We start from the raw sequence: 19,000 nt of genomic DNA, 5'->3' as shown, positions 1-19,000 counted from the left end.
GTAGGATTGTGAATATGTCCTGTCTTAGGATGGCATAGCACCCACTACCCATCCACCCAGCAGCCTCAGACCTGTCCCTCCCCCCTTGCTGTTGTCCACTGGGGAAACCGTGAAGGGGTCTGAGCTGTAAAGCCAGGGTGAGGAGGTTCCAGGGCTGAGGGGAAGAGGAGCTGGGGAGCTGCCTCAGAGAGGCCTGGGAATTGGATACATCTGTCTCGTTCAGCTTGGCATCCCCGGCACCCAGGCCCAGAAGGTGATCAACAACATGAGTTGTGTGACAGGATGAATAAATGAATAAATAAATAATCAGAATTATTTTAAAGACAGTCCCACACAGTTATCTAGCACTGCTGACAGCGTACAAAGCCCTCTGTATCCAGCAGCATTCTCAGCAGAGCCCCAGGAAGCAGGGAAAATCTTCACCCCCATTTCACAGAGGAAGGAGGTAGGGCACCAGGAGGGAAGCACTTGCTCCTGGCCACACGGATGGGGAAACAGGAGGGAGCGCTGCGCTGCAGTGTTGGGCATCGGCTCTCTGAGCCTCAGTTTTCCTCATCTGTAAAATGGGATTGAAACAGGCCACTCTGCTTCATTCCTGCCCTGGCCCAGGATTCTGCCCACTGTACCCGACTGTTCCTCAGACAGTTCTGGGGGAGCTGTCCTCTCCTCCTCCTCAGTTCAATGCCAAGTCCAGGCTTCCCCAAACTCCACCCTGGTCAGGGAGGTACCGTGTCCCATAGCCGGGATAGAGCATCCTCTCTGCCACTTATCAGGCCCCTGGTCAGCCAGGGACCACCCCTCACCCTGGTTGGGGAAGCAGGCACACAGAGGGGAAGGGTCTGCCCTGGGTCATGTACTCTAATCCGCACAGCCTCTGCTTCATTTCTCTGTGTCCTTCTCTGGCTGGGCTTAAGTAACTTAATGATTTGGTCAGTGACCCAGGTACTGGTGTACATCTACCGTGTGTCAGCGCAGGGAAGGCAGGCGGGGGCGGGGGGGAGCGTCTGCTGAGCCCTTACTGAGTGTCAGGCACATTGCCAGGTGTGCCTCAAGAGCATCTCATGTGAGCCCCCCAACAAGCCGCCTAGGTGGGTGTGCACCTGTGCAGCCCTGGGACCCGCGTGACAGGGTGGCCGGGGCTGGGCTGAGCCACGCAGACCTTGTGTTGAGGGAGAGATTTTAAGCAGGAGAGAGACTGGTCAGATGTCTGTTTAGGACAGATGGACAAGGCAGAAGGGCATCCAGGCAGAGGCAACAGTGTGAGCAGACACGGAGGTATGAAAGTACAAGGCAGGTTTGGGACAGGGAGCAGCCACCCACTGACACCAAAGGGAGCAGGAGAGTGAGGCCAGCCAGCAGGGCCTTGAGTGCTGCTGGCGAGGAGGCGTCAGGCAGTGTGCTAAGCCGGGGAGCCTGAAGCTCGGAGGACCCAGGTCAGCGGGAGGAGCCTGAGGACAGTGCCTGGGGCAGAGGAGCCTGGGGCAGAGGAGCCTGGGGCAGAGGAGCCTGGGGCAGAGGAGCCAGGCCGGCTAGGGCTGAGTGGCCACGCCCGACAGGCAGAGGAGACATGCTGGAGGTTGGGGAGGACATGCAGACTGGGCTTCATGCCCCAGACAGAAGCCAAGACTGTGCTTTGAGCCTCGAGACTCACAGCCCTGATCCTTGCAGTAGGGCAAGCAAGCTGTCATTCTGTTTTTCTTGCTCTAAAAGGTGAAAAAAGTTGGATGGGTCAATGAATGAAACACCTCCTAGAGCCGCCCACCCAACCATCCGCCCATCCATTCGTTCTGGATACATCCTCTGGGCCAAACTGGGGACCGGTGCTGGGGAACCGTAGGCAAAGAGAAGAGCCCTGCCCTCTGGGAGCCCTGAGCTAAGTGGAGGAAGCAGACACGTGCCACAAGCTTCTGCAAAAAAAGAACTTTTGCCTGTGAGGCCTGCCACATGCCACCAGGGACCTCCATGCAGTCAAAGCCAAAGGGCTACCTTCCAGTCCTGTCTTTCATGGCCTCCCGGCCACCTGGGCCCTTTGAGAAGATCTGTGTGCCGCGAGCCCTGGGTTCCTCATCTTCTCAGTCTCTTTCCCAGCTCCCACCCCGCGCAGCCTGGGCTCCTCAGGGTGGGCGGAAGCCTCCCCTCTTCCACTGGCCTCAGTCCCTGGGTGGCCCATCCACTCTAGGACTTTAAATACCAGTCAACCCCCAGGTCTCCACCCCCAGACCAGGCTGCCCCCTGGAGCTCCAGGCCCACCTTCCAGTTACCTCCCTGACGACTCATGGGCTGCTCAGACTCAGCAGGCCTGAGCTGGACTTGGTCTTCCCCTAGGATATGTACTCCCCTAGCGATCCCCTCTGAGCAGGGCATCGCCATCTGCCCAGATGCTCCTGCCACAGACACTCATCCACAGCACGTCCCCTCCCTCCCCTCCCAGCTCAGATACACCAGCAGCCACGTCTTCAGGATTCCATTTCCAAACTCTCTCAAATCCACTCCATCCTCTTCATAAGTCCTAGCTACTATCCCCTCACCTGGACCATGGAACAACCTGCTTTATTTGGAGCCCAGTGCACCCAGGTTCAAATCTTGGCTCCAAAACACCAGCTGTGTGATCTTGGGCAAGTCACTTGCTCTTGCCCCCCAAGTCAGGGATGAGCAGCCCAGAGCACAGGATGGAAAGAAAGGATCAGGGAGGACTTCCCAGCGGAGGTGATACGTGCTTTAGGTCTTAAAGGATGAGTGGGAGTTAGCCGGGCAAAGAAGGAGTGGGGAGCATTCCTGGCAAAAGCAGCAGCCTGTGCAAAGGCCCAGGGGTGAGAAGCAACACAGTGCGTGAGGCGAGCTAAAGTGATCAGTGTAGACCGGGAGACAGGACATGAGGCTAGAGCCAACGGCCAGGGTCAGACCTAGAAAGGCGGTTCCAGAATCTGAGGCCTGGAGTCTGGACTTGAAGCAGTAGGTGACAGGACAGAATCTGTGGTTTAGAAAGGCCCCTCTGACTGCTGAGTGTAGGCGGGCCTGGAGAAGCCAGGAGAGGAGGCAGTGAGAGGGAACTGGTCGAAGGCCCCCAGGGAATGGAACGGAAGTGAGAGGCGGGGGCTACCCTGGGCCAGGGAAAAGGGTGACCAAGGAGGCCTGGCTATTTGGTTAGAGCTGGAGGCCAAGGAAGCATGCAGGTTGCCCTCCAAGGTGTGGCCCAGGAGGTCCTCTGGACACCGACACAGACAGACAGAGTCACAGGAACATGCAGACAGACAGCACCAAACTCCGACAGGCCAGATCTGTGGTCCCAAACATGGACAGATGGGGACATGGCAACTCCCACGGGCAGGACCCCACAGCCACCAGGACAGAGTCACAGGTGGATGCTATTACAGGAGGGTGAGCGCACATAGCCCCCAGGCAGACCCGGAAGGAGGCAGTGAGGGGCACTCGGGGAAGTTGGGATGAACACAATTGCCTTATTCCCCCAAAGAACAAACCCCTCATTGACAGATTTCAACCTGGAATCACAGGCTCCTTACCTAGAGTGTCCTTTCCCACTTGGTGAACTTCTACTCATCCTTCAAGACCCAGCTCAAGTGTTCCCTCTTCTACGGAGCTTTCCCTGAACCCCCAGTCAGTCACTTCCTCTGTGTTCCCAACAGCACCTTGTATATGGGAATAACAATAACAATAATAATAATAAATGGCAGCTACCATTGGTTTCAACACCTACTACTTGCCAGGCACTGTGCTGAGTATGTTACACGCATCATATCACTGAATTTTCCCAGTGGCCCTGTGAGATGTACATTTAACAGAAGAGGAAACTGCAGCTCAGAGAGGTTGACCAACTTGCCCAAAGTCACACAGCTAGCAAGTGATGGAGTTAGGATGCCACCCAGATCTGGTGAAGCACTACAGGTCTGATCACACCCTGGTGCAGTCATGTTTCCCTGGGTGACTTCCCCACCAGACTGTGAGCTCTTCACAGGTAGAAGTGGTGCTCATTCACCTCTGCCATTCCAGCATCTAGTCCAACGGGGTCTCAGAAACTCTTTGTAGAATGAAGAAGCACAATAATACCGACTACCTTTTCCCGAACACTTAAAATAGGCCAGGAATGGTAGCAGGGCATTTTACAGCCATTATTTTATTGTTGCAATAGACGCATTATACATATGAGGAAACTGAGGTCCAGAGAGGTTAAGTAACTTGCCTGAGGTCACAGAACTGAGTCTGGATTGGAAACCAGGTCTGTCCATCACCCTTTCCCAGGACGGTGGCCTCTGAGGCCAGCCTATCAAGCTCCACAAAGGGGCAGTAGGGGCAGGGGCACTGAGGGAGGGGCACACCAGGTGCCAGGCCCTGCCACCTGGGGAGGTTCAGGCCTAGACAAACAGACACAAAGAAAATGGACAGCCCAAGGGGGAATGTGATTAGCCTTGCCCGCTGCAGGACAGCAACTTTTGTCCCACCTACCCCATCCCCAGACCAGCCCAGAGACATTAAAAAATGAGATCTGCCCAGACCCCATGGCCACAGGGGAACTAGCTCCCAACAAAGCAAATGGGAGAGAGCAGGACCCAAAACTGTCCGGATACTATGATTACAAGGAGGCAAAAATAAAAACCTGCGTCAGAAAAAGCTGCAGGGAACCACGCCCAGAGGGAGGCTGGGAGCGCTGGGGGTGGCGGCTGGAGCTGATCTGGTTTTTTGTCTTTGTTTCTCTAATTTCCAGATACTCTGCAATGTTGTTGTTGCTTTTATAATGAAAACAATAAATTTATTCTTAAAAAAAGAGAAAGAAAGTGGTTGGTAGCCAAGGGGGTGGGGGGAACAGATGGAGGGTCTGGAGGCAGGGAGGAGCAAGGGGGATCAGGGTCAGGGATGGTGGGCACTCAACTGACCGTCGCATGCCACGCCCTGCACAGGCCCCAACCTCCAGGTACATATGACCTGGTGGGTCATGGCAGATGTCGGCAAGGGCTGCCTGGCAGGGGTGACATTCAATTGGCACTTTGAAGCTCGTCAGGGTTCCACAGGGATTATCTCCACACCTTCCCTGCCCTGGTCCGGAGCCCTTTCTGCTCTGGCCTCAGCTATCGCCTCCTCCCAGGGTCCCTCACCTCTACCCACACAACCCATTCCATTCTCCTACTGCAGTCACTGTGATATTTCTAAAATACAAATCAGATCACAACATTCCCCTACTGAAAACCTTTGATGGCTCCCTCCTTCCCTCCAGACAAGGTCTGGATTCCTTAGGCCTTCCACGCCTGGCCCTTGCTGACCTCTTTGGCCTCAGTGGTTATTTCTGCCTTCCACTCTGCCCAGCCAGACCGAGCGCTCCCCCAGTGCTCCACTTCCCTTCTCACTTCCTCACCTCTCCCTGGAACCCTCTGCCCTCCCCATTTCACTGGTTAACTACAACTTATTCCTCAGGCCCCAGTTTACAGGCCACTTCCTCCTGGAAGCCTTCCAGGACTGCTAGGCTATGTTGGGTGCCTCTCCTCTCTGCTCCCTTTGTGCCCTGCATGTTCATCATCAGACCCTTGGCAGTCCATTTTCTGCCCGTTTTCTCATCCATCTCTGCTGTTGGACATGCTCTCTGTCAGGCCACAATCAAGGCTGAGTCATTTACCTTTAAGCCAAAAAGTACCTGATAAATGTTTGAATGAATGAATAGTCTAGGTAGAGGGAACTGAAAGTGTCATGGCCTAGATAGAGGAAAGTCCCCTCCCCCTCTTCTGAGTCCCCTCCCGCCACTCTGGCACTATGTTGTCCCGTGTTATATTCTTCCCTATTTTCTGTATCTAAGCCCTATCTTCTTAATTGATCTGAGAAGAGGCTGAGAGACTAGCAGACCAAAAAAGTTGTTAACAGCTAATAAACACAGAAAATGGTTCTGCCTCCCTAGCAGTGAAAATTAAATGAACTTCACATGTTAAAATAGCAAAAAGCAATAAGAAAATGATAATACTCAATGCTGGTGAGGGTATGGTGAAATGGCACTCCCATGCATTATTTCTGGGAGTGTAAACTGGAACAAACATTTCTGAAAACAATCTGTCAATAACGTGCCATGAGCTCTATAAAAATTTTCAGACTTCCTGGCCTAGCAATCCTATTCTTGGTCATCTGTCCCTAGGAAATACCCCAAATATAGACAAAGTTTTATGCACAAAGCTGTTTGCTTCAATGGTTTTTTTACAGTAGCAAAAACCTGGAACAGCCAAAATTTTAAATAGGGGGATGGATGGCTCTGTAAATCATGTTACACAGTGATACTCTACAGTCGTTGATAATAGCCAATGTTTACTGGCATTGCAATGACTCATTTAACATTCATATCAACCTTACAAGGAACTGAGGCACAGAGAAATTAGGTAACTTGCCCAAAGTCAAGCAGTGTGTATACGATTTGAACTCAGAAAGTCGGGCTCCAGAGCCCATGTTTTCCACCCTGACACCACATCCATTAAAAAGAGGGATTACAACCACCCTGCAGTCATTTAGGAAATACTCATGATACAACATTAGTTGGGGGGGAAGGGAAGAGTTTAAAATTATTTGTATAGATAGAGCAATGACATCTATATGAAAACCGGGTGCTGAGGGAAAAGATAGGAAGGAAACACCGAAATGCTAGCAGTGGTGTGTTTCAGGCTTGGGGTGGGGACAGAAACGGGGGTGGGTTTTGGTATATTTCATTTCCCTATGCTCCGACTTTTCTGAAACGTGGCTACGTGACTTTTTAAGGAATATTTTTAATAAAACTAAAGGTTCAGGCAGCTTTGGCCAAGAGAGACACCCCAGCCTCTGCCTACGGCCCCACTAGGATCCTGGCCTCAGGCCCTGCAGGTTTACCCAGGAGGAGAGAGGGGCTCAGAGAGAGTCAGGGGCTTGCTCAAAGTCCCACAGTGAGCCTCAAGCCCTACCCCAGACCCCGGCCAGGAGTGCAGTCAGAGAGGGACTCCCCTGCCTATCTGGGGACTTTGGGAGCCAAAGCCAAACAAAAGAAAGCCTGCCCACTCACTCACTCTCCTGCTTAAAATCCCTATTGGGTTGCCATAACTTTTGGGGTGTAGTTCAAACTCCCCAGGGTGGCCCAGGGCCTTTGCTAAGGAGGCCTTGCTGGCCACATGCATCCCTCCCCTCCAGCCTCACTAAACTACCTGCAGGTTCCCAAAACAAGTTGCTCTCATGCCACCGTGCCTTTCTTTGCACAGGCTATGCCCTTCCACGTGGGGGGCCGTCATCCAGTTGGAACCTTGTCAGATGCCCATCAGCCATCAGAAGTCAGCTGAGGTGTCACTGCCTAGAGGAAACCTTCCTGATCGACAGCCCCATCCTAGGCTACATTTGCAGCCTCTCCCCTGAGCTCCCACAGCCTCCTGGGCTCCCCTTACCTAAGCACGTATCCCCCTACCCTAGAATTGCCTGATAACTTATCTGTCCAGTCCCCCAGGTGTCAGTGAGATCAGGGCTTGGGTCTGATTCTTGGTTACAACCCTATATCCAGACTCAGTGGCACAGCTCACCCAGCTCTTCCTTCAGGTCTCAGCTGAAGGTCACTCTCTGACCCTCTCCTGTTACACATGCCTGTGGCCCCCTGCATTCCCCCTACCCCACCTCTGTATCACGCCTCTAAACACTGCCTCCAGCCATGACCCTCAAGGACAGGGCCACTGCTGCAGCCCCAGAGCCTAGCACCGGCCACACAGTAGGTGCTCAAGTGCCTAGTTCACCCTAGCTGCTCGATAATGTTCACTGAGGGAAGCCATGGGAGGAGGGGGGTCTGTCCATGCGGGTCTTGAAGATGGGGAAGTCTGCCAGGAGAGCAAGAGGGTAGAGAGAGAGCAGAGGGGCATGTGTGCAAAGACATGGAAAGCTGCTAGCTTCCTAGGACAGAAAAGCTTTCTCAAAAATGCCCCCTGGAAAAAAAAAAAAAAAAGCCCCCTGACCCAGGGAGGGGCAACAAGGTACTGCTGGCATATGGCTGCACTAGGGGCGGGGGTGCTCCTGAGAAGATGAGCTCATCCCATTGAGGGGTGAACAAAGACTGCATGAAGGTGGGACTTACTGATGGCAGGAAGGGGAGATGTCAACAGAGAGATGCCAGGGAAGGGCAAGCCGGGTGGGAAGAAATGCATGTGCAAAGGCCCCGAGGCAGGAAAGCACGTGGCCTCGTGTTTGGTCTAGTGTGGGCCCAGTGCAGGAATTCACAGGGGAAGGAGGGAAAAGTTGCCAGGGCAGTTCATAAAGGGCCAGAGTTCCAGGATAAAGCGCTTGGATGAAAGGCCATGAGGGGCCATGTTCAGGGGTCCCTGACCCAGGAAAGGCCATGGTCAAGGTTTTCAACAGACAAGTCATCATGGGGCCAGAAGGATGGCCTGGAAGGAACAAGCAGGAGATGGTCTACGAGAGGGAAGCTGAGGTTTCCCACCTTCCCAGCGCTTTGAGACCCCATGTGCTCAGTTTTCCTCCCATGACCCCTCTGCCCTCCATGTGCCCCCAACTCCACACAGCCAGAGCCCTGAGTCCCAGCTGCTGCCCCCCACCCCACCCCCAGTACCCAGGCCAGCCTCGGAAACTTGTTCCTGGGAACTTCCTGTGAGGAACTAGGCCTCTGAGGGTCCTGGATCCAATTAGGCTGGGTTTCCACAGCCCTGCAGGGCTGCGAAGGGCCGTTTTCATTGTGCTGATGGGGCTGATCAGAGCGGGAGGGGGCTGCTGTGTGCACCCTGGTCAATGGAAGCTGGGATGTTGTCCCTTCCCCTCCCTGTCCCTCCCCTCTCCTACCACCAGCCACTCACAGACACCCAGGGAGGTGACCCTCTCTGGGAGCCCCAGTACCCTCACCAGGGAATGGGCCATGACCGCCTTCTCAGGGCTGAGAGGACATTCTGCAGGCTTTGAACACATGCCCTTCTCTGCTTCCATTTCCCCTTGGGTCCCCAGCTCCCATCCCCACAGGGAACTCCTTCTGCCAGGGTGAAATGACAATAATAATAAATCACTGAGCACTTCTTCCATATCAGGCACTATTAGGTGCTTTACAAGTATTTCTCACTCAGGCTCCTAACGACCCTGTGAGGTGGATGCTGTGAACATTTTGAAACGTAACACACATTCAGAAAGATGCCTGGAACAAAAATGAGCAGCTCAACGACTTATTACCAAGCACACATCCAGGGGGCCCAAAAGCCCCCACCCGTGTCCCTTCTAGATTGCAGTCCTCACATCCCCCAAAGGTCCCACCCTGCTGGCTTCCATGGCAATCTCTCCCTTGCTTGGGGTCAGGAATGAGGCTCAGAGAAGATGTAACCTGCCCAAGGTCGTGCGGCTGGTGAGGGCAGAGGGAGTTGGACGCCTCTGCCATCTGCCCGCTGTGTGACCTTTAGCAAGTCCATTTCCTCTCTGGGCCTTTGTTCCTTCCTCTATAAAACAAAGAGATTCAACTAAATCACAGCCTGGATTCTTGGACCCTCTGAGGGGCGATGTGGCCACTGACGGGTTAAAAGTAAAGATTCTGGAACAAGACAACCTGGGTCAAAGCCCCAGAGACTGTTACCAAACTGGGATGATAAAGGTATGGCCTCAGTGTCTTTGTGAGGATTCGATGAGTGAATACGTAACAAGTCTTTAGAACAGTGCCTGGTACACAGTAAGGATTCAGTGTTGGTCGTTGCGGTTTTGTCATTAGGTTCTCCGAGGCACTCGGGAGACTTTCCCAACATTTCAAAGACCCACATGGAAATGTGACCAACCAGAGACATCACCTGGGCTGGGGGGCGGTGGATGCAGCAGCTCGGGGAGCCTTTCAGGCCCCACAGGGGCTGCTTGGCAGACCAGTGGAGAGCCAAGTCTGGGATTACACAAAGCAAGAGAGCCAGCTGCTGAACCCCAGCTGTGGCCTGGCCCCCAGGAGCTTTCTAGACAGGTCCTAGGGGTCCCAGGCCGGGAACCCCCAGGAGGTGGTCAGAGCCTGTCCTCATGCTGTATCTCAAGACCCCTGGGGTGGGCAGCCGGTGGGGCAGGACAGACAGGGCTCAGGCCCGGGGTGGAGGCCAGCAGGTAGAGTGGGCCCTGAGCAGGGTAAGGCAGCAAAGGGAAGGTTGGGCTGGTCAGAGAGAGGGATGGAGAGGGCCTGAGTTGGACATGTGGGTCGGGGTCGAGGCCAGGGAAGACCTACTACAGGCCCTGGCAGGCCAGGCCCACCTCCCCCAGGTCTCAGGGCTACCGCCTTCTCCATGTTCCTTGGTTTCCCACCTCGGGGCCTTTGCTCCAGCTGTTCCCTCTGCCTGGAATGCCCTCACCTGGAAAACTTCAAGCCAGTTCAGCTATCACTTCCTCCCACAAGCCCCTCTCCCCTACACACACGATTATCGTCACTGGTTATAGTAAATCTAAAAGCACCACTTTCCTCATGGTAGGAAAGTGGTTCCTTTCCAGCAGTTACCAGAGTCTGTAATCATATCATCATTTGTGTTTGTCTAATGTCTCCCCGACCAGGGCAGAAACGATATCAGTTTTCCCCACCTCTGTCCCCAGCATGGAGCGTGGGCCCTGGTATATAGTAAATGCTCAAGAAGTCCTGCTGAGTGAAGGTGGGAGGTCCAGGCAGGCTGCAAGCAGATCCGGGCAGGGTGTGGGCACACACAAGTGCACGGGTGTGCAGGAGGCAGTGTGCAAGGCCAGAACGTGAGGCTGGTGTAAGAGGCACCTACGTGTAAAACACATGTGCGCATGAGTATGCCTGCGTGCAGGTGATAAACATGGCGTGTACAAGAGTGTGGAAGTACACGAGGAGGGGCAGGCAGGCAGCTGTGTGTTGTTTCCTGGCAGGTGCACACGGGTATATGAACATGTGTGTAAGCTGTGGGTGGCAGGAGTGCATACACGTGCTTCTGTGTGATGTGTGTGTATCATGTGTGTGGACTTGTCTCCTGAACTCCTGGCTCCTATAGGCCCAGTTTGGGGCACCTCTGGTGGTGTTTCTGAAATAGAAGGGGAGCACCTCAAATTGGCAAAAGTGGGGCAGGGGGACCAGGGTCAAAGGTGGAAGCAGAATGGCTGACAGTATGAATATGTGCAAGTGTGTGTATTTGAGTGTGTCGGGGGGGTGTGCCCGTCCCAGCCAGGTATCCTCCCATTGAACCCCAGAACCTGAAATGGCTAAGCTGTCCCCTCAAGGAACATGAAGCCTTTGCCCAAAGCTCAGAGAAGGACTCAAATGGTAGGGACCGCCCCCCAAGGATATCCTGCCACACGGATGAGGCAGGGACAAGGGAGGACGCTTTGGGCCCCAGAGCCAAATCCCTTGGCCTTCCCCACACACCTTATCCATTCAACACACCACTCCGCCCCGTCCCCGAATCCTACCAGCCTCCAAAGCCCGGCGCCAGCCCTGGTTCCACGAAGCCAAACCCACAGCCCCCAACCCACTTCCACTCCACCCACCTCTCAATCCCACCCAAGTCCAGGTGGGGCGCTGGGCCCTCTGCAGCCCTGCACCTCGAGGAGTGTTACCCCCATTGTGAAGACGAGGAGGCCGAAGCAACAGAGGGAGCAGCTCCCCAACCAGGGCTGTCGTTGCCTTTGAACCCCAAGGCACATATTGTGGCAGCCTGTCGGCACCCGAGGAGAGGAAAGCCCACCAGGCAAAGCGTCGGGAGGTGTGGACAAGACCTACTCCTCTCCTTTCCCGCTGTAGTTTCCCCAATGGACAGACTGAGGTTTGGCTGGATAATCTGTGAGGTCCACCTCTCCTCAATTAGTGCGTGACTTTAGATCTCAAATGGTTCTCCACGAATTGGGTATACATGCGGCTACATGGAAAGATAACTGTCCTCTTTCCCCCAGTACACCAAGCCTTTCCAATACCCTGGACAAGGGCCTAGCACGGTGCTACAGAGACAGGAGGAGCTCGGGATGCATGTACACTCGATGCCCGGTCATACATTCAACACCGGGCACCAAGGAGGCCCTCAGGGAGCTCACAACCCAGTGGGGAGAAAGAAGCTACTGAAGTCATGAAACTATAAGGTCAAAAGCACTGGGAAACCGTCTATCACTAACATCACTTCCCAAGTGTTATTCACAGGGGGAGGTGCAGTACTTCACACTGTGTAAAGAAGACCTTTCCAGCAATGACAATTGTCTGACAAAGGGAGGCTAGGGGGACTGGTGAGGAGGGAACTCCCTGCCACTCTAGCGGAGATCAGAGGCCCTCTTGTCAAGGATGTGGGAAGGGGGTTCCCGCTCTGTGCAGGGGTCAGGTGAGGCTGGGCTTCCCCTCACCAGCTGTGGGATTCTAAGGCAGAGTCCCAGAGTGCTGGGTTCAAATCGCACAATGTGCCTGTTGAGCTCTGTGACCTTGGGCAAGTTACCTAATCTCTCTGTGCCTCCATTTCCTTGGCTGTAAAACGGGGGTAATAACAATGAGGATTAAATATGTCAACATTTATAAAGCCTTTTGGAACACGGCCTGGCACAATGTAAGCACTCTGGGCCACTAAATAAGTAAGGCAGTGAGAGCTCTTTGTAAAGGGTCTAAGTCCCAGATTGGATCAAGTGCAGACTCCAGTGTCAAAGGTTCTGAGGCGGAAATCTTCTTAGATGCTAAGGTTCTGAGACTGAAAGAGACTAGGATTCTTAGATCCCATGATTTAATCATCTCATTATTTCCTGACAACAGCCCGGAGCCTCCCAGCGGAGGAGAGGGCAGAGCTTGGTGTCACTTCATCTCCCAGGGGCTGCCCCGCAGCCAGGGCTGCCGCCACACCTGGGCTCCCCGGGCATCTCCTCACGTCCACCAAAGCCACAGCCACCCCGTGCTGGACCCACCTGCCCCCTCGCCTGCATGGGGTTAAGCATGTGCCAGCTGTGCAGACAGGCAAGAAGTGCAAATAGGGACTTCCCTGGTGGCGCGGTGGTTAAGAATCCGCCTGCCAATGCAGGGGACACGGGTTCGAGCCCTGGTCGGGGAAGATCCCACATGCCACGGAGCAACTAAGCCTGTGTGCCACAACTACTGAGCCTGCGCTCTAGAGCCCGTGAGCCACAACTATTGAGCCCGCGTGCCACAGCTACTGAAGCCGGCGCACCTAGAGCCCATGCTCCGCAACAAGAGAAGCCACTGCAATGAGAAGCCCGCGCACCGCAACGAAGAGTAGCCCCCGCTCGCCGCAACTAGAGAAAGCCAGTGTGCAACAACAAAGACCCAACGCAGCCAAAAATAAATTAATTAATTAATTAAAAAAAAAAAAAAAAAAAAAGAAGTGCAAATAAACAAATACATGAGGAAGTTTCGGATACTGATGAGAGCTGCAAGGGCTGATGTGACCGAGAGTGACAGTGGGAAGCTATCACAGACAAGGTGGCCAGGGAAGCCCCAACTGAGTCAAAACCTGTAAAACAAGAAGGCGCCAGCCGTGCAAGCATTCCAGGTCGGGGGTGAATGTGCAAAGGCCCTGCCAACAGGCTTTGTAAATTCCAGGTGCAGAAAGAAGCTGGTGTGGCTGGAAGTGGTGAGACTGGCGGGTAGAGGGGGAGCTGAAGTCGAGGGATGGGCAGGCCCAGACCATAAAGGGCCTGGTAGGCCTCTAAAGGACTTTGGATTTTTGTTCTTCAAAATGCCTAGGAAATATTAAAAGAGTTTCAGCAGGGGAATGACAAGGCTAAACAAGGCTTTCAGGGTCCCCAGATCATTGGGCTCATTCTGAAACCAGCACAATGGTTTTCAAAATCGAGGTAGGGCCTGAGTTGGTAATCAACAATCCTTCTAATTCAGTTGGTGTACACTGGGCTCCTACTACATGCCTGGCCACGGCGGGGAGACATCACAGACACTCTTGTGTTCGTTCCCAACAAGCCATGAGAGAGTCACAGAGATTACCCCATTTTAAAGATCAAGAAATCGAGGCTCAGAGAGGGGAAGAATGTGCCCAAAGTCACACGAGCCATACACCACACTGTACAAACTGTAAAGACAAATGGATCTTGGACCCAGGACCCAGATTCACCATCATGGTAGTGGTATTTTCAAGCCCCTGCTTCTCCAAGAGACCTTCCCTGGGGACTCATGTAGGCACCCATGGATACTGCCCTAGCTAGTGCTCTCTGCACCCTGTTAGCTTTGGAGCCCTGAAGGACTGTCCTTGTATTTCACATGGCTGTCCAACCTGGGCTAGGTAAGCTAGGGATTGAGTGGCTGGACAGATGAACAGATGAACGGATGGATGGATGGATGGATGGGAGGGCAGATGGATGACTACTGAAATGACTAACCAATAAACTAATGAATGTACAATGAAAGAATAAAAGAATAATCTAGCAAACTAATGAATGAACTAATGGATGGAGATGAATGAATGAATGAATGGAGGAAGGAAGGAAGAAAGGACTCTCACTTTACAGAGAGGCAGGGAAGTGTCTGCCCAGGGAAGGGCTGGAGCCAGGCTAGCTTCAGACCCAGTCCACACCTCACCCACACACCAGGGGCCATCTTGCCCCCATCCCCCAGACTACAGACAGCCTATTCCTCAGCCCCCGGGACAAAGCCATGCCTCTGCCAGGTGCTGGCCATTATAGTGCCCGTGGCCCCATCACCATAACCACCAGCAAGCAGTGGAATCTGGCGGGAGGTAGAGTGCTTCACTCTCCCTCTGAGTGTCTCACAGACAAAAGGAGACAGGAGACAGGCTCTGCTCCTAGCTGGGACCCAAACTGCTGGGTGACTTCAAGCCCGTGGCTGCCCCTCTCTGAGCCGAGATGACCTCTCAGGGCCTTTTCAGCTCTGACACTCTTTAAGGGGTGGGCTTCTAGATTTTTTACACAGTCACTGGGGTCAGCAGAAGAATTTGAAAGATCAAAAACTAGAAGTTGGGAAAGACACCTGTCCACAACTACCAAAGTCCACCCGGGAAAAGGCTCCCTGGACAAGGAGTCCGGAAGCTTGAGTTTAAGCCCTCCTCTACTACGGCTCAACCTCTCCAAGCCTCAGTTTCCTAAATTTTAAAATGGGGTTAAGTATCCCCCACCTTGACAATTTCACCTGAGTTTCTGGGAGAACCTGATGTGATAACAATCATGCACTACACCGTGCAAACTGTAACGTTCCCTTCACCCAGGCAGGATTATGATGGTGGTGGGCAGGGGTAGGAGTGAAGGTGGACATGCTGTCCCATTCCAGTCCAGTTCTGTCCAAAATGACTCTTCCAGGGGTCAGACCCCCAACAGAGAACAATGGAGAGAGCCCAGACATGAAAACCTGAAATCTGAGTCCCTGTCTCAGCTCTCCATCTAACTGGCAGTGTGACTTTGGGAAAATCACTTCCCCTCTCTGGACTTCAGTTTCTCCATCAGAAGAATGCCTGGCTTGGTACCCTCTGGCTCAGACATGCCAAGTTCTGCAGCCCTGAATCCCTAAGCCCCAGGCTTCAACCCCTGGCTCTGCCCGAAGTGAGCTCACCCTACCCTGTGGAGCCAGGACACAGACCAGGAGTGACTGGAAGGGTCTCCCCTCCAGGAGACCTTGGGGCAGGGGTTAGACAGGCTTAGGGTCCTCCCAGGACAGACAAACTTTCCCAAAAGGGAAAGACCACACCCAACCAAGGCTGCCCAGGTGCCTTGGACAGCGCCAGCCACCCCAGACCTCGTGGGCCTGTCCTTCAGAACACTTCTGTAGCCTGAAAGCCAGCAAGCCCTGACCTGTCCAGAGAGATACTTCAGGAACTTCACCCAAGTCCAAACTGCCTCCAACAGGGAGCCTCCAGGGCAGGGCAGGGGCAGCAGAGGGGGTAAGAGCACACCCCAGGGAAGAGGCTCAGACGACCACCACCGGACCTCTCCTGGCCCCTCACCTCAGACAGGTCCCACTGGGGCTGCCGGCCTGCACCCAGCCAAGAGCCAACCACCTGGGGGCATTCACCACCAGAAGCCACCTACCAGGGCCAGGAGGCCCACCAGGTCCGGGAAGGGGCTCTCCAACTGCCAAGCACATTTGCCCAAGGGCTCAGGGAGCCACCCCAGCACCCAGGGCAGGATTTCCGCCTACAATGGGGCCCCGGCCACCCACGAAGGAGACAGGCCCACCCCACCCCCAGCTCAGAGCTCTGAGGGTTCCACACTGCTCCAGGACAGGGTGGGGGAGAGCACGATTACTTCCTCATGCCGAGGGTCTTAGTTGGAAACCCAGGGCCCACTCAGAGCCCCTATTGCCAACCCTCTCCTCCAAATCTGAGAATATAGTTCCTTACAATGCCGTTTTACGCGGCCTCTTCCAAAAGACATTTCCTGGTCCCCCGAAACCCCCGTCCCCAATCCTCCACATCCCCCCCGCAGCTCTGGGGAAATCGGCAGTTAACTTTTTCCCAAAAATCCCGCAGAGGCAGCTGGCTGGGGGGAGAAATGCGCCCCGAGATCCTTTCGCGGCATTTCACCGCCTTCCAAAAGAAAAAAAAAAAAAAAACTAAAAAAAAAAAAAAGAAAACTTTCGGAGTTAACTTTAAATTCCCAACCCTCCCCCCAAAATCGCCCAGAGGCTTCCTTTTTTTTCTCTCTCTCTCTTTAAAGTGCAATTGCATTGTGTCTCACCTCCCCGAAAGGTTCGCGGCTCTCGCCAAAGAAAAGGAAAAAAGCCAACCCTTCGGGTGCCCCCTCTGCTTCCAGCCGCCTCTCCCACATTCTCAGACAGTTTTATTAAAATTTTCAGACAAAAGAAAAACAAAAATGGCAGCCTGGCTTATTTTTAAAACAGGACAGGGACGCCATATTCTGCAGATCTGCAAAAAAAGGGAGAAATCCGGCACTGGCCGCTCCACCCGGCCGGCTGCAAAGTGCGCGAACCGCGTCGTTTGCAATCCGTTTATTTGCATTAAGCCCCATGAATCATTGTTTACCGGAGAATTGCAGCAGGTTTGAATAGCCCGGCTTAAGAAAACACACACACGCGCGCACACACACACACACAGGCACACGCACACTCGGAGAGCAGACCAGACACACCGCCGGAGACACTTCCTACCCCGCGCGCCGCTACCGCCGCCACTCTGGGCCGGGCCCGAGGTGCAGGCGGCCCCGGGTCCTCTGAGCGCCCCGGCCCGCGCTGACAGCGCCCGCGCCCCGGCCGGCCCCCCGCCCGCAACTCGGCGCAACTTTCCCGCGGGCGGGCGCCCGCCGCCGCCAGGCCCGCTCCCCGCGCTCCGGGCCCGCACGGACCTGCCTGTGCTGGCGGCGGCTCCGGGACGCGGCCGCAGCCCCGCGCCCGGCGGCCCGAGTAGGGCCGGGCTGGGGCTCCGGCTCCGGGCTCGGGCTCCGGCTCCGGCTCGGTGCGGAGCCGCGCGCAAACCTTCCGGGTCGCCTGCTGTTCACTTCTGGGTTCTGCAAGCGCCGAGGCGGCGGCGGCAGCGGCGGTGGCGGCGGCGGGAGGCTGGGTCTGCAGCGCCGCGCGGCCCCCCGTGCGCTCGGCGAGCCCCCGCGCCAGGCGCCCGGCTCCGGGGGGGCCGCGTCGGGCCCCCGCCTCTCCGGCTGCGCAGCCCGTCCGGCCCCGGGGGCTCCCGCGAGTGGGAAGCGCCGGGCGCGGGCGACGGCGCGGGAGGGGAGGGGGCCGGGCGGGGGGCGGGGGCGGGCCGCGCGCTGGGGGCCCCGCTTGGGCCCCGGGGCCTCGTCTCGCGCTCGCCACCGCCGCCGCCGCCGCCGCTGCCGCCTCCCAAAGTTGCGCGGCGCCCCCCGCCCGCGCCGCGCCGGAGGCAGAGCCACAAAGGAACTCCTCGCCCCCCTCCGCCCGCCCGAGCCGCGCGGGGAGGGCACCGGCGCCCGGCCCTAGGCCAGCCCCTTCCCCAGCACGGGGGCTCCCGGGGCCCCGGCTGCCGCGGCCATTGTCCCGCCCAGGCCCCCTCCCCGGCGACGGTGGACTGGGGACCTGGGCCTGGCGGGCCGCGGCCCCGACCAGGCCGAGCCCGCGCGGGGCCAGGCCGCGCCTGGGGGTCTCCCTCGCAGACGGCAGGCAGGAGGGGACCCCCAGGATGGGCTCCCACACCTGATAACCAACGATCGCGCTCAAAATCCAGGCTGAGATTTTTGTTTTTAAGTCGAGGACACGGGGATGGGGGGAGGGGGAGAAGTTTGTACAGGCCAGGCCACCCCCTCCCTCAGTAAGCTCCGGCGCTCCCTGGCCCTAGGCCCGAGCCCCCAAAGGGTGGGGCCGCCGGAGGTTGTCAGTGGCTGTCCTCGCCGAGTCTCTCAGAGGTGGCAGCGGCTGTCCCCCAGCTCCAGACCTCAGAGCCATCTGTGTGTGACTCCTCCTCCCGCTTCACCCTCCCCAGCCAATCAGTCACCAAGTCCTCCCGATTCGGCCTCCCGGGCTGTGTCAGCTTCCAAACTTCACTTCTACCTGAGGCGGCGGCCAGTCCCTGGGTCCTTTCACCGGGCTCAGACCTCCTGTGACACTCACTCACTGCCAGCCGGCCTCTAGGCCACGATGAATCAAGGCTGGCCCTGCCCTCAGGGAGCACCCAGTCCCCCGGGGAAGGACACACACATAAACAATCACCTGCCAGTGTTTGCCTGCCTCCGGGAAGCATTTCCCAATTCGTTAAATAGTGATTAAGGACCTCCTATCAGACGCCGTGCTGGTTGGCTGGAAACACAGCTATGAGCAAGTTGGACAAAATCCCTGCCCTCCTGGAGATTCCAGTCTAACACAGGATGTCAAGGCTGTGAGCAACTGGAGGACAGCGCCCACGTGGACCACTTGTGTTCAAGCCCTAAGCACAGTGCCTGGCACCGAGCAGAGCACAATACATATGTGTAGTGGGAATTAGGTGGAATTATAAAGGGGAAGAGGATGTAGATGACACAGAGGAGGCCATTTTTTTTCCCCTCAGGGAGGTGGAGAAGCTCTTCAGAAATTAGTTCTGGGGTGAGCCGGGTTGGGAAGAAGGGAGGGTTTTCCAGTTTCCAGGAAAATGGGGGTGGTAAATAGCAACCCATTGTTGAGAAGTTCAGTGAAATG

The 19,000-nt window shown here is 55.5% G+C and overlaps 1 protein-coding gene across 4 annotated transcripts in view; it reads right to left on the bottom strand.

The window, feature by feature from the left end:
* The window catches only part of ZNF362 (zinc finger protein 362), a 37,759-nt gene extending 19,337 nt beyond the window's left edge, over positions 1-18,422 (bottom strand). The window contains exons 1-2 of one of the 4 annotated variants that reach the window (XM_068539448.1): positions 17,206-17,422; positions 3,522-3,647 (exon numbers count right to left, since the gene is read on the bottom strand). Coding sequence is in view for 1 of the 4 variants with exons in the window: in XM_068539449.1 (XP_068395550.1) it covers positions 3,522-3,559 (38 nt within the window). In the remaining 3 variants the exon portion in view is untranslated. Of the gene's footprint in view, positions 1-3,521; positions 3,648-17,205; positions 17,423-18,379 lie in introns of those variants that run through there. The other 3 variants (XM_068539449.1, XM_068539451.1, XM_068539450.1) reach the window with 3 other exon arrangements.
* Between the last annotated feature and the right edge of the window lie 578 nt (positions 18,423-19,000).

The sequence above is a fragment of the Eschrichtius robustus genome, chromosome 3 (genome assembly GCF_028021215.1).
Source record: "Eschrichtius robustus isolate mEscRob2 chromosome 3, mEscRob2.pri, whole genome shotgun sequence".
Taxonomy (NCBI): Eukaryota; Metazoa; Chordata; class Mammalia; order Artiodactyla; family Eschrichtiidae; genus Eschrichtius; species Eschrichtius robustus.
This window is presented reverse-complemented; position numbering and strand designations above follow the sequence as displayed.